Consider the following 14,534-nt stretch of genomic DNA (forward strand, 5'->3'; position numbering starts at 1 on the left):
CACGTCACAAAGTCGGTCCCATTACGTGTCTCAAATGATGAAGGGGGCAGAAATGCCACACTTAGTGCATCTCGTTTATTTGATGCTGCTGCCGCCATTTTTCCAGTACCCCAATTTAAGATACTACATCTTGATATCCCAATTTCAAGTAATTACAAAACAATAGATTAGCAGCATATTGTATCAATGTGAAACCCACAACCATATCAGAAACAAAGCACACTAGAAAAGGGCAGTGACTCACAATTTGAAGCTTTATTCAAGTTTATTATGCAAAAGAATGACATCAAAAGAAGACGTAAGATTATGACATTAATTAAAAAAGCTTGAATTAAAACATTCCATTTATATACTGTTAATATTAACCTCTATAGATTGTTTATAAAGCTGAAGGGCTTTTGTTCTTGAAGAAACGCTCTATGAAATTAAACCTTTCTAATCTTTTCGAGGCAAAGTTTATGTTGTCTGTGATTTAACACCCAGTCTGCTCAGGAACACTCCTAAACATCATAAAACACTCTTCAACCTAAATTTTCTGCACAATCTGTAACTAATATGTCAAAAGCCTTTGACAGAATAGTGTTATTGGTTTACAGTTTTGCACCGTATACAGTTTTCTCTCCATGTTGATTGTTGTTTTTCTTGGTCATACTGATGAGCGGAGAATGACTCAGAATACATTTAGTGGTATTTACTCTTTAGAAATGACCATTCATTAATGCTGCTGAATGTACATGTCCTGTAACGGAAGTTTGGTCGTACTACAGAACCATCCTTTTATGAAGTAGTTGTATACATCAACTAAGCTTGATCAAGTATTTGTTCCCACTTTAACAGTTACAATGATGTGCTGCTTTTCCTACAAATACAAGTTAAATATCAGCACTGTTACCTCAGACTTCAGATGTTTACTTGAATCGTAAAGGCCTTTTGTGTTTTTTGGACCAGGCCTCTGACTGGCTCTAAATGTAATGTTATCATTAATACCTGCAACTATTTTTTTTTTTTTATTTTTTTTTTTAAATAACAGATGTTGCCTGATTTACTAAGATATTGGTGCAAAACATAATGGTATGATTTGTTCTGATTTATGAGAAGCCTTACAGTATAATACAATTGGTTTTATGCCTATGCTTTTTACGTGTTTGACTACTCATACATTACACAAAGTACACTAAGCATGTTAGGTTGAGGGACTTGCTAAATGAACCAGGCTGAATACAGACAAAGCACATTACAAGTAGAGGAAATTCATATTCTCAAATGAAACAATTTAATAGTTACTGAAGTCATGGAGTTTCTAACGGAACACAATGAAAAATAAAAGACCAACATGATTAAAAACCCATGACATCAATTAGCTTTCAGTGATGTGTCCCATAGTCACTTACTAGAGAAGTTTTACATTCTAATGACAGCATGCGTCTAAAAGCATCATTGCCATAGAGCGTCAGATATCATTATTTAGTGTAAACAGCAGAGAATTTCTTCTCCTGACAACCACAGGTGAGAACAAACAGTAGTATATTGTCCAACACACCATAAAAATGAAACATTGACAATGTCAGCCTAAGTCAGAGCTTGGCTTTAAATGTAATACTCCTCATTCAAAAGGCCACATTCACACACAGTGCAAACAGGTCCCTGACAAATGCAGAGGGAAAAACAGGAGACATTATTGTCACAAAGTAAGAAAAACACTTTCAGAAATATGGCAATAACGACATGATCTATCAAGCTAATAAATTCACTTATCCAAATGATATTGAAGGCTTGAATGTGTACTCGTAACACCGGGAAAGTACGTACTACTGTCCTGAAAGGCCTCACAAGCATCTGCTGGGTGCCCATAGACTTTGTTTAGTGCTAAAGTCTGTATAATTACCCTGGTGCTGCAGCCTCATTCAGCAAAGCAGTCCCTTTATAATTCTACAGCGCAGCTGCACAATGGAGCTTGGCTGGAGGAGGTTTTACGTGTATTTTAAATTCTCTTTTTCAAAATGTTGCACCTCTCAGTGGCCAAGGAACATACAAAGCCACAGTGCCTGTGATTTGGCTCGTTCTTGGGAGGTTTGTAAGGTTGTTTTTCAGGGTTTAAATGCTATGGAGTTTAATCAGATTGTTGTTGCATATGGATTCCTACTATACAAAGAAGTAGCCTTCAGTTTTCACATAAAGGAGAACTGTAGAGGAGTAAAGTTATTCAAACGTGATAAGATTCTGTCTTCCTAGCAACCAAGTTGTTAAACCAGAATCATTTAGTTATTAAAAAAAAGGGGGGTGGGCAAAAATGGGAGGCTTATACTTGTTGTGTGGGTCATCGATCACTTGTAAATAGTGAGGTGTGGAGCAGCATGTAAGAGCGGTGGAATGGCAAATTGACCACACATGATATATAATACAAAACTCTGACTCTCACCCCATTACTGTCAACTAATGAGTGGTCACAGTGATAAAAATGACACAATATTCAGCAGGTTGTCAAAAATGGGATTCATTTATACTAGCTTGAGTAACAGCAACTGAGAAATTTCAGCCCAAGGCAGAAAACACCGTGACAAAGGAGATGAACAGATAGGAAAAACCACTCAGCCCTCTTGAATAAGAATGAGGCTTGTGTTCACAGTAGCCTGTTCATCCATTTGAAGAAAAAGTCTAATTTTCTGGCAGAGGAGCAGACTGATTGAGCTGTCATACATGCAAATCAAGGCAGCACAGTTCAATTTCTGTTGTCCGTGTTGCTTTATATCCAGAGTATTTCTCAAGTGCCATGAGAGTAGTGCGTTAACTTCATTGTAATTCCATCGACTGATTCCAGCACCAGTTTCAAGCCTTTTCCCATTCACTTGTCTGGGTCCAGTGATGATGGAGGATATGTTGCCGAGCTCTCAAAAATTCAAACACTGGTATTAAATCTCATGTGCGTAGTAGAAAAAAAAACAAACGGATGAAGTTGTGTGTTGAAGGTGCATAATCTGAGTTCAAACAGCACCTTGCATGGTCTCACAAGGAATAAAACACCCCCTTGCATTACGGTCGACATGCTTTACCTAAAACCGCAAACAAACCATAAAGCTGCTCATTTAAAAAAAAAAAACAATATCCTAGTTCTTCAGCATATTCGTGTAGACCAAAGGTGTTGGGTCTACATCAGCATGTAAGTCTGAATATACGAAACCTCAGTGGTGGTTGATTGGTTCACTGGTGCTCCACTGGGGCAGCCTGTCTCCCCGTCACCCCATAGTCTCAGGGAGCAGAGGTTTATCTTAGCCACAGTCAAGGAGGGCGTACAACAAATCTTGCTTAGGAGGCAACCAAGTGTTGATGAGCTGGATCACTCACTGACATGCTCAGACAGCAAACTCCGATCCGCCGCGGCGACCATGGGTCAACAGCAACACGCGCCGCAGACGCAGGCCCGTGAACGGATTACACCACAGCAAAGAGGGCGGACCCCCGAACACAGCTTTCATTCCGTCCCATCTCACGTGACGCTCCCACGTGGGCTTCTCGTTTTTAAGACGTTCAATCTCCTGCAAAACATTGAAAACTGTAAATAAAAGACGCGTCATACTGATACTTTGTTTGACACTTTGTAAAGTATGAAATTACACTGATTCTTGCATTCATTTATACCTGAAGAGCCCAAGTGCTCGCCTGTCTCTCCTTTCACAGTCCCAATCTCATCGCCACACACACACGCACACACACACACACACAGATGCACACAATTTGCTGGTAGGGTGCTGTTGATACTGACCGTCTCATCATTGCAGATGGAGTGGATTTGCGTACCAAACATTACAGCTGTGAAGGTGAGGAAAAGGATGGCTTCGAGACAAAGGAAGATCAGGAGCAGCACAGACACTCCTGGAGAGAATTCACTGCACTCTGTTTACAGAAAGAGAGTAAGAACAGCTTTTATTTTGTGCTGGACAACTGAAATATGAACTTCATTTTTGGGGACTTTTGTAGTAATAGGCCACACAGAAACACAATGAAAATGGAAGTCCAATTGAGTTGTATGGGCTAAAAATCCAGAGAGTGTATTTCTTATTTTTTTGTCTTGCTTATGCTATAATGCTGCACATTGCATAAGAATAAGACTGCATGTAATTCTAATGCAAATATTCTATTTAATTTAAATGGAAACACAGCCTGGATTACTGGACTGGGAAATATTTCCCTGCTCAGTCAGAGAATCATCCTATGGAGTACAAGAGAAGAGTACAAGAATGAAATATCATCTGGATTTCTACAGAGATCCACAGGGGAACAGGGAAAGATCAATTGCAGCTCTGTGATACTTATGCTGCACAACCTTACCTGACCCGTGCAGAGCAGCTTTTCTTACAACAGGATGGGAATCAGTCACTTCCATGAGCAAACTTGTTTCTAAGTCAACAACTACATTTCTACCACATTCCCCGTGTGTGTTTTCGACTCCGACTCCTATTTTAGTCTTAAGTGCCACAGAGAAAGGCCTTACCATTCCACTGTACTTTAACACAGCTGAAGAAATGCATTCCACTGAGACCCAGGGCATGGGCCGAAATCATGGCTATGTACATCTGTGAAGAGAAAAACAGAGTTGATAATGAGAAATACAGTAGTGACAGAGAACAGGCAAAAAAAGGAGGAGCCATTCTACTCTCATCTCAACTGGGTGGTTTGCATACACAGTGGTAGCACAGACTTCAGTATTTTTTTAATTAATATTAAATTAGTTTATTTTTACGAATGTCTTTCTATGTATGCCTTGTACAGCTCAGCCGTGTGCACCAGTTTAACATTTGCACAAACGTTTCCTGTAGACATCAAGTTATAAAAAGTGCTATTAGTTTCACAAGAGTAGAGAAAGCTATTTAATTCAGACCAGTGCCCTTTACACTTGATCACTGGAGAGACTAAATTGCAGCTGGTTATTTCAACTTAAAATACAAGTGAGGATGATTCCAAACATTTATATTTTGAATCCTTATTTTAAAAAATAAAGTCCCCTAACACTTGTGTACTCACAGTGAAAAGAACAAAGAATCTCTGATTCTTTTCTCCCACACAGTTATTGACCCAGGGACAGTGATGATCCATCTTCCGGATGCATCTTTTACAAATACTGCAGACAGGGGAGAGAAGGCGTTACTGCATAACACACTGGCTCATCAACTGTACTGCCATTTACACAAACACATTCCTCGTTTATTAAATCACATTTGAGATGCTAAAAGGTAAGGTGTGGTTGTTTACATTTTGTAATTTATTTCCAAATAAACTAGGCGACAGCAGCTATAAGCCTTGCTTCTGTTTCCACTTCAGGGTGTGTGGGCTGTATAAATAAATTACATAGCTCCACTCCAAATGAATAGCACAACATACCAGTGCGACACAGCGCAAATAAATTCCATAAAAAAACACAACACAGAAAATAAAGTGCAATAAAGGAGGACATCCAGCATTCTGTGTTATTTGTACTTGGCGTGTGGCCGTTTATAACAAGAAGAAAACAACTTTGTTTCAGGTAACGCTGCAGGATACACAGGGACGCCACCATTTTTCCCTATTATCAGACAAACACAAGTTTGCCAAAAACTGGGACAGTATGGACAAGTCCTTTTAGTACTCTTCTCAATGTTTAACTTTCAAAACACAAATAAATGCAAGACATACAGACATGAATTAGTCTGAAGTTGTTGGTGGAAACGGGGCTTTACAGACCTGCAATGATGTGCCCTCTCTGGCTTGATACTGCAGCACTTTGGGCACTTGTAGATGACCTCACCAGGCTTCAGCTGCAAGCTCTCCATATACTCCTTGGTTGCGTTTCCCTTCGGAACTGCCCCCTGAGACAAGCAGTCAAAGACAAACGCTGTCACTGGCAAATAAGAGTCAAACTGTGTCTTTGTAAATACAGAAATTTAGCAACCGTTTTTACCTCTCTATGTTTGTGAAAAACAGTTTTGAACTAAAGCATTGTAGCCTGGCAACCACGCAACATTAAATAGACAGATAAAATGTAGATCTTTAAGGTTCAGTTAAACCCTTAATGTTCACAGATAAGTGCACCACCCTTCTGTGTACTATTATGGGCTTAGCCATGGAGCAGTTAATGCTGGGCTGTTGGGTGAGACAGCAACATGTGGAGATGCGCAGACATGCACAGTAGTTTGAGTTTGAACAGTTATCGTTGCAGCTGCATCACCAACAATTTTTGCCATAAACTTGCTGAATTCAGAAAGGAACAAACACAGTAACAATGCAGAATCATCGCTCTGGTGGAAGAAACTGAAAACTGAAAAATAGAAAAAAATAACCTCTGAACACTCAAAATTAACATTTAAACCATGACTAGGGAGACAATGCTTATTGTCAGACACATATGCAATGGGTACAATAGCATTTACAGCTGTTCAGATGTGGTGGAAAAGTAAAACGTGTTCTCGGACTACTGGAAAAGGGTGCTTTACTTTCTTTAACGTCCTTACCGGGTCAGTCAACATAGTGCGCATATGTGAGGCCAATGCAAGCACAGCCAGGGAGTTGAAGGTGGCCCCGTTCAGCAGGGAGTACCAGAAGTTCTTGGCGGGAAGCAGCATGACAAAGTTTACCACAAATTCAGCGTAAAGCACCAGGAACCAGGTCATGGCTGCACACACCATACCACAGCTGTCCTGAATGAACCATAGGGTGCGATTGCCTGCCGTGTGCCCCGCATGGGGACTTCCAACTATCACCCCGGCTGCCAGGCTTCCCGTCTCCACATCTGCACCTGCCGACAGCAGTGGGTGGTGCTGCTCCATATCCCGCAGTCGGTGATTCGAAGACTGCATCCTGCTCTAGAGAAAGGAGAAATGAAGGAAAACAAATTTTAGTCCATTTCCCAAGAATAAAAAAGGAAAAGATATACAGATAATTATTTCCATGATACCCATCATTTTGTAAATTTTGTTATAATTAAAATTTAGAAAGGTAAAGCAAAGCCTGCAGAATAATGTCTAAAGAGGGGAACTGAGTGCAGACAGACAAAGTTAGAGAGGATTTTAATTACATATAATTAAAAAAGGACACAATGATGAACATGACAATTAATGTCTCAAAGCCTTGAACAGACAACCAATAATTCAACTAACATTAGCATCCTTGTGTTACTCTACAAGCAAATGTGATTCAACAAACGTAGTCCCAATGGACATGAACAGCATCAAGTACAACTGTTCACACCTGACAATTAAAATGTGTACAAAATTGTGATTTGAACAAGACTGTGATGCAAGCTTTCCTCACCCTGCTGTAACATGAAATAAGAGTTCAACAATTACACAAAAATTGATCAAATGAATGTAGAAATGTCCCAAAACCAACTCTGTTTTTGCGACGGGATCTATAGACAATGTGCTAAGCACTGTCATTTGTGATCAGATCTCTCAGGAAGGATATGTAAATGGTGTCTTGTACTTAACTCATTGTGCCCCCAACTTTGAACCAAGTAGCTGTTGACACACCTCAAATGACACAAAAAGTGTATTCAAGTCAAGGTCACAAGAGAACTATGTCCATGGTTTGGAGATAAATCAATGGCCACCCAAGCGCTCTCTTCAGGAAACTGATCCTGCAGCTGCATGAGCTGCAATACAGGCTAATAATAATCTGTAGACCCAGTTATCTGCTGCTGGCAGGCTTCACTGTGACTCTCTGAGACAAAGCAACACAAATAAAAACAATATTCACACTTTTAAAATGACATGAATCACGTGATACATCGCCCCTTAATTTGGTGAGAACACATGCATTTTCTCACTATAAACTTGGATCTATACTAAGATCACACTTTGTGTATGCCTGCCAGGCAAACTTAGAGCTGATGCCAAAGAGGCTTTGTCCCAGTGGCATGTGTACAACATATCCATGAACACCGACAACCAGGAGGATAAGAAACATTTATAGCCGTCAAATGTATGGTGGCCCTGATGTCAGTCAGTCATCATCTAACCGCTTTATCCTCCACCAGAGGGTCGCGGGGGGTGCTGTGCCAATCTCAGCTACATCGGGCTATAGGCGGGGTACACCCTGGACAGTTTGCCAGTCCATCGCAGGGCCACACACAGATAGAGACAAACAACCATTCACTCTCACACTCACTCCTATGGTTTCACACTGGTCTGAATTTAGTGTGTCCAATTCACCTAATCCCCACATTGCACGTTTTTGGACTGTGGGAGGAAGCCGGAGAACCCGGAGAGAACCCACGCACACACGGGGAGAACATGCAAACTCCATGCAGAAAGGCCCTTGTTCCAACCAGGGCTCGAACCCGGGTCTTCTCGCTGCAAGGCGAGAGTGCTAACCACTACACCACCGTGTAGCCCTGGTGGCCCTGATGGCTCAACACAAATACAGAAAGCACAACGGAAGTCAGCGGTTTTTGGTTTATCAAGGGGGTGTTGGCCGGCAGGGCAGCCAGACCAAGAACAATCATAAGCCAGCAGGTAGTGCTACAGATGCAATAGTGCATAGAAATTTTTCACCTAATTTCTCCTTTGGGAACGCCTCCTGGAGGGCTAGAGAAAGCTGATCATAAACCCATAACAGTGAAGTTTCATCGAAAAAACAACCAAACACAAAACATGACGCTCAAACCTAACAGAGGGACTTCTTTGTTGTGAATGTTGTTTTGAGTATGAAAATCTGAAACACAAATTTGCTTTGCATATTCTAACAATTCTCACAACAGTCGCCAACACCACTAACCTCTTTGACCACCTACACAAGAAAAACACCCACCAGCACTCTAGTCACTAGAGTCTAGTGTCTGAGACTGTGGAGGAGCCATAAAGATACAGTTGAGAGCTTAACTGTCAAAGGAGAAAGAGAGGGAGAAAGAGAGCAAGACATCACCGTTTCATTCAATAACATTACAGGGCAGGACATTTTTCAATGAAGGCAGGGGTACAAAAAAGAATTGATTCATAATTATATTATATTATATATTATCAACGAGAACGATCACTAAATATTTTTGACAAATTTGACATTTGTTGAGATTTTCCATTTATTTATTTCCTATTTTAAGAAGTTCAATATTTTAGGTCAGACAGACATTTTCACCCATCTCCTTTGTGGACCAAACATATAAGTGATCAATAACATATCAATGGTATCAAACATCAATCTATAAAACAATGGACAGATTTATTGAGAATGATAATGACAATAAGTTGAGGCCCTCATTGAAAGATGGAAGTAGGGCGGACCAATTTTATATAAATATCTAATTGCGATTAGTTTGACTAAAATTGCAATTTTGATTCGCAATATGAAAGGGAATGGTAATGTTTACATAATTATTCTCATTCTCATTTTCATTTGAATAACATGTTTAAAATGATAACTGTGTGATATTTGTGCAGAACTATGTGAAACAAATTCATTTTGTATCCGTCTGGGTAATATTTCACCTAAAATGGTAATTCGACACAAAGTTTGGCTTTCAGAAATATTGCGCCTCTTACGAGAAGGCCATATTGTGATTTTGATTTGAGAACACATTTTTTAAATAAATAAATAATTACCATTGTTTCTAAAGAGGGCAGAAAACTGCTCTCAGCTAATTTAAGAGATTGATTTCTCTGAGGTCAATAAAAGCAGGTCCATTAAAGCCACAGCAGCTGCTTTTCCAGCTGTCTGCACTAAACTGTCAGAGGGCACAAACACAAGAGCCACTGCCCCTCCACCCACCCACCCGCATCACCCTCCTTCTCCTCTAACACACACCACTAGCAGTCAGTTATACTGCTCAATTCACTGTGCTGGGTGACTCCACTGCAGAGTCACCACTTACTAAAGCCTCCTTCACAGTGAAATTATCATGTACACCCAGGATTCATAAGCTCAGGTGAACCCACTTAAAAAAGGGCAGTCGACACCTATTGCAAGTGGCTGTTCTGTCCTGTTTTTGTTTCACCCCTGTGACACTTGTGCAATGTGTGATGTCACAAGCATGCTGGAAACAAAACGAGTCAACAAAAAACCACACCACCACCACAAAACTCATACAACATAGAACATGGTTATGATTTTGTATCTTTTACCTCTTGAGCCCTGATTTCGATCACTGTTAGAAAGATCTGATTGATTAAATAAAAATTATTGAGCACTGTCCAAAGTCGTAAAAATTAAGGTTCGCCGCAAACATTCATGGCCAACAGCTAAGAAACAATTGTGCGTCATTGCTTGGGTCGTAAATGATGCAGGAATGTGTATCCCATTTAAGCAGATAAAGAAAGAAAAGAAAGCAATTTGTGCTTTCACCTGTACCTTATATGGGTTTTGCCATTAATGTAGTTTTCTGACAAAAACCTGTGTGCAATGCCGATTACACACATTCACATAAGTTAAAGCCTTGATCACTCTGAAGGAAACAGATTTCTGTTTACTAGGGGACTAGTAACTAGGTAACTCACTCACCCTCTCCAAATTCAATTCAATTTGTTCCACAAATTATGCATCCATTTATTCAGTGCCCCTTTCATCATCTATCCTTGAAGGTCTGTTTTTCGTTTGTGTAGATTAATGACAGCTCTACACTTGTATCTCTATTATTTCTTTTCAAACAACTACTAAAACAAAACACAATGTAAAGGTTTCCCATCTAGATCAGAAATGGTTACTGCTAACATTGCCAACATGAACATTTTGGAGTACTAAAACAGCACGATTTCAGTTGTTAGTTTGAAATATGATGTTAAAATAAAATATTTATTTACAGAACCTTTATTTTGTGCAGGATGATTATCTGTAGCTGCTATAATTGCACCAAAATGTTGGCCATTCACTTGATTTGAGATAAATACAATATATGTATATACTTGAAGGAGGTCTATGCTCAGACTGAATCAATTACTGAATTATTTACATGTATATATATGTTCTGAATAACAGTTGATTTAAACATTTTAGACAGAATTCATGAACAGATGGTTGACCAATTAATGGTCACTATTAACTGACTCACCGGGACATGAGAGACGTGCTACGAGCTAGACTGTCTAACACCACGCATTCTTCCATCTGAATAGGATGCACTTTAGCTGATTGTTGTATTACCAACTTTACAAGTGGGAGCTGTGTGTGTGGCGTGAGAGGTTGCTTGTTGTGGATGAGAAGTCAGTGACTGAGCAGGGTTAGCTTTAGCTTAGACAAAGACAGCACTACTGTGAACTGTTCCATGCCTGCTGGAATAAATAAATGCCTTCAGTTCTCCTGATTAAGCTGAGAGTTTGTGTGTTCATTAGGCGCTTGTAGAAGTAAGAGTATTAGCTCAAAGCAGCAACAGCTTCTCTGTTCTGGACTTTCTCCACTGTGACTCAGATTTGGAAAAGGTGAAAATCCTTCATAGACAAACTGATGAATGTGCCCAATACTGTTAGGAGCGCTGACACCCCGGTATTTCAAAATTTAGGGCATTAAGACCAGGAAAGTCAAGGGGGACTGGGTTCGATTGACAAACAATGGACCAAACTGCCTGTACAATGTCACGCAGTTAAGACAACTGCTGGTTTGGGGCAGTAGATCCCCGAAATGAGCACTGACCAAGAAGAAAAAAAGCATGGGGAAGAAGAAAACCCGGCTCATTGATTAGCCAGTACTGAAAACAGAAATCCATTCCCTTGAGTTGGCATGTTCACCACAAACACCAAATGTATGCAGCCTTTTGGTATTCAAACCTAATTTTTTTCACAAGAAGCTGCCCAGTACGAGCAGCAGGCAAGGCAGCATTGCTATCTTCACTTCCTCTCTTTGGATCGCTGGAGATTGCATTAGATTAAGATTAAGATTGCATTTCCCACTGTAAGCAAACTGCACCAGGGTTCACGTTTACGGGCGGACCAGAGTTAGCTTGTTTGGTCTGCAACAGAGTTCAGATGAGCTTTCATACCTGCCCAAATGAAGCGGACTATCTGAGGAAATGAACTCCGTTCCCTTTAAAGCGGTTAACAGCTCTGGTGTAAAAGCACCCTTAGGAATGTCACTCTTCAACCTTTCAAGAAAGTTTACTGTTCGAGTTGAGTTGACCTACCTAATAGCTTTGCTCTTCACAATAGCATGATGTTTTGTAAACCTCCTGAACCAGCACTGAGGATGGAATACTAATGCAGACTGACATGTAGATCATCACCTGAAAAAGACAAATGAATTTAGTCTAATACAATTTAACAACAATTGACAGCTATAATGTTTATTGATTCAACCCCTTAAAAACCCTCTGAAACTAATAAATAACTTTGCAAACTACAGTTGATTGAACAACCATTATTACTATTAAACAACAAACTTTAGGAAAAAGGAGGGTACTGCAGCAATGTTGCATTCCACAGCCAGTTTTTTACTTACAAAACTACCGCACATTACCACATTTTATATAATGGTGTTCCTCGAAGGCTGAATAAGATTGTGTGTTTGTCTTGCAAATGTTCCTCATTTCACTCCAAGAAAACACGCCATCATGATGGCTGGTAATAGAAATGTGACGATCCTGCAAGAACAGTCTACAAATAGTCTCTACTCTAATTAATTTTGTCTTTTTTAGTGACTATGCAGGTCACAAAAATAGAGTAGTAACACTGATGGGCTTCATCTATGGACGTAACTGACAAATACTCTATTTATTATCTATCCCCATCTATTGATTTTCTTTGAGTGAAACTGTGATTGTCTTGTTATCGTTATGAAGCCAAACCAACTGCACTGATGCTGTTGGCTGCTGTTGGCAGAAATTTGCAAGTTGGTGATATGTATAAGGTTACCACAATTGAAATGAATATGTTTTGGAGCAGCGTAATATAATAGAAAATAAAATGTCATCACTAAAATATGAAATGTGCACAGTATTATCGCTGAAACATGTATATGATTAAACAATTATTCATTGATTACTAAGTTAATCGTCAAATATTTTGATAATCGATTGACCTACTTGAGGGTTTTTGTCTTTATCACAACAAGTTTTCTGATTGTTTCAGCTTCTTAAATGTGACTACTTACTGGTTTTGCTCCATATAACAAAGGAAACATTGAAACTGAATAATTTTGGTTTGTGGACAAAACAAGACATTGGAGAACATCATCATTTCCAGGTTTGAAAAACACTGATCAACATTTTTCAACATTTTCTGACATGTTGTTGTCCAAATGATCACTTGATTAATTGAGAAAATACTCGATAGATTACTCGATGATGAAAATAATCATTAATTGCAGCTCTACGCAATATACATTTAACAAAGACAGAACTGAAATGAACGTAGATCGTTCCTTTGCTGTAGTTTTGTTTGACCAATTGATTTTTTTTTTTTATAGTTTTCTCCCACTATGGGGGCTAACCCACTTTCCCTCTTAATGAAATGCACTCATGTCTCATGTCATGACTTGATGGGCAGAGAAATGAGAAAAGAACTGGTATGACAGGTGCAATGAGAGACCTTGTAGTTATGTTTACATATGTAAACATATGGAAATATATTGCAGGTCATATCGTCATCACAATATTCAACGTTACTGCATATTGCATATGTTCCTAATACAGCACATATTGTAATACTACAGTTGCAAGTAATTGCGTTATAAATGTGCTATGTTTGTATTTCTATATGGTAGCAGCAGATAATACTTAAATAGTGTAAACCTTATACCCAATCAAAAGAAACCAACTCAAGAGATTAGTAAATGGGGTGATTTGAGATTAGAGCTTTCACAAACAATGACCCCATGAATCATCAACGCCCTCTCGTTTATAAATTGCCATCTGTCTACATGTGAGGCTCGTTCCCTGACCTCACCGACCCCCAGCAAGTGGGTGAGAACCAGACCTGGGTCTCCCTCCCCACTGCAATGATAACTGTAAAGGTCGTGACTGAAGCTGGACACACGTACACTCACACATACACAGAGATACACGCACACGCACGCAAGCGCGCACGCACACACACACATATATATATGCACACACACACACACATAGAGCTGATTGTCAGTCCAACACAACACGCTCAGTCGAGCTGGATGATGATAAATCTCGCTTGCTCACTAGCCCTTTACGGAAGCTAACAGGTCTGCTCACATGCTAGCACTGCATGCGAGCGACGAACGGAGATTAAAAAAAGGATAAGCCCGTGACAGACGAACTACATACCTTAGTATTCCTAATTTATTTTGTTGCGGTCTTCTTTGTTAAACATTATGATGTCAAGTTTCAGCAAAACCTCAGCTCCTTTACCGCAGCAGTAACGGCAACACATCGCTCTAATGGACAGCGGCCACTAACGAGGGCGCTTCCGGGGTTGGTTTCGGGTTTCTCCGGTACTGTTCGTAACTCTCCGGAGAAATAATATTTTGTTAAACACTGCCACCCCTTGGAAAATCCCCTACTTACACTCACAAAACATGCGATAATGTAATCTTATATAATTATTATCAGAAGTATTTCCGCTGGTCAGATAAGTCCAATATTAATAGTTAAGATGGCAGCTCTATATTTTATT

At 39.7% G+C, this 14,534-nt stretch overlaps 1 protein-coding gene across 2 annotated transcripts; it reads right to left on the minus strand.

Annotated features, from left to right (window-relative positions):
- Positions 1-236: 236 nt before the first annotated feature.
- Positions 237-14,329, minus strand: zdhhc7 (zinc finger DHHC-type palmitoyltransferase 7). Of its 2 annotated transcripts, XM_044030563.1 has the most exons (8): positions 14,186-14,329; positions 12,074-12,172; positions 6,483-6,833; positions 5,716-5,840; positions 5,020-5,116; positions 4,490-4,571; positions 3,761-3,891; positions 237-3,533 (listed from the first exon to the last, which is right to left on the minus strand). In XM_044030563.1, exons 3-8 carry the CDS (start codon positions 6,825-6,827, stop codon positions 3,351-3,353), a joined length of 963 nt encoding a protein of 320 aa, XP_043886498.1. In that variant the 5' UTR covers positions 6,828-6,833; positions 12,074-12,172; positions 14,186-14,329; the 3' UTR covers positions 237-3,350. The 2 variants fall into 2 exon arrangements, with proteins under 2 accessions (XP_043886498.1, XP_043886499.1); XM_044030564.1 differs by lacking the exons at positions 12,074-12,172; positions 14,186-14,329 and adding an exon at positions 8,779-9,004.
- Positions 14,330-14,534: the final 205 nt, after the last annotated feature.

Source organism: Solea senegalensis, linkage group LG7 (genome assembly GCF_019176455.1).
Source record: "Solea senegalensis isolate Sse05_10M linkage group LG7, IFAPA_SoseM_1, whole genome shotgun sequence".
NCBI classification, from domain to species: Eukaryota; Metazoa; Chordata; class Actinopteri; order Pleuronectiformes; family Soleidae; genus Solea; species Solea senegalensis.

Coding starts and splice junctions, on each gene's coding strand:
- zdhhc7 (XM_044030563.1), bottom strand. CDS start 6,827: ATGCAGTCTTCGAATCACCGACTGCGGGATATGGAGCAGCACCACCCA. Junction 4,572..5,019: donor GATTCTTTGTTCTTTTCACT/GTGAGTACACAA, acceptor TTCTCTTCACAG/ATGTACATAGCCATGATTTC. Junction 3,892..4,489: donor TGTTAAAGTACAGTGGAATG/GTAAGGCCTTTC, acceptor TTCTGTAAACAG/AGTGCAGTGAATTCTCTCCA.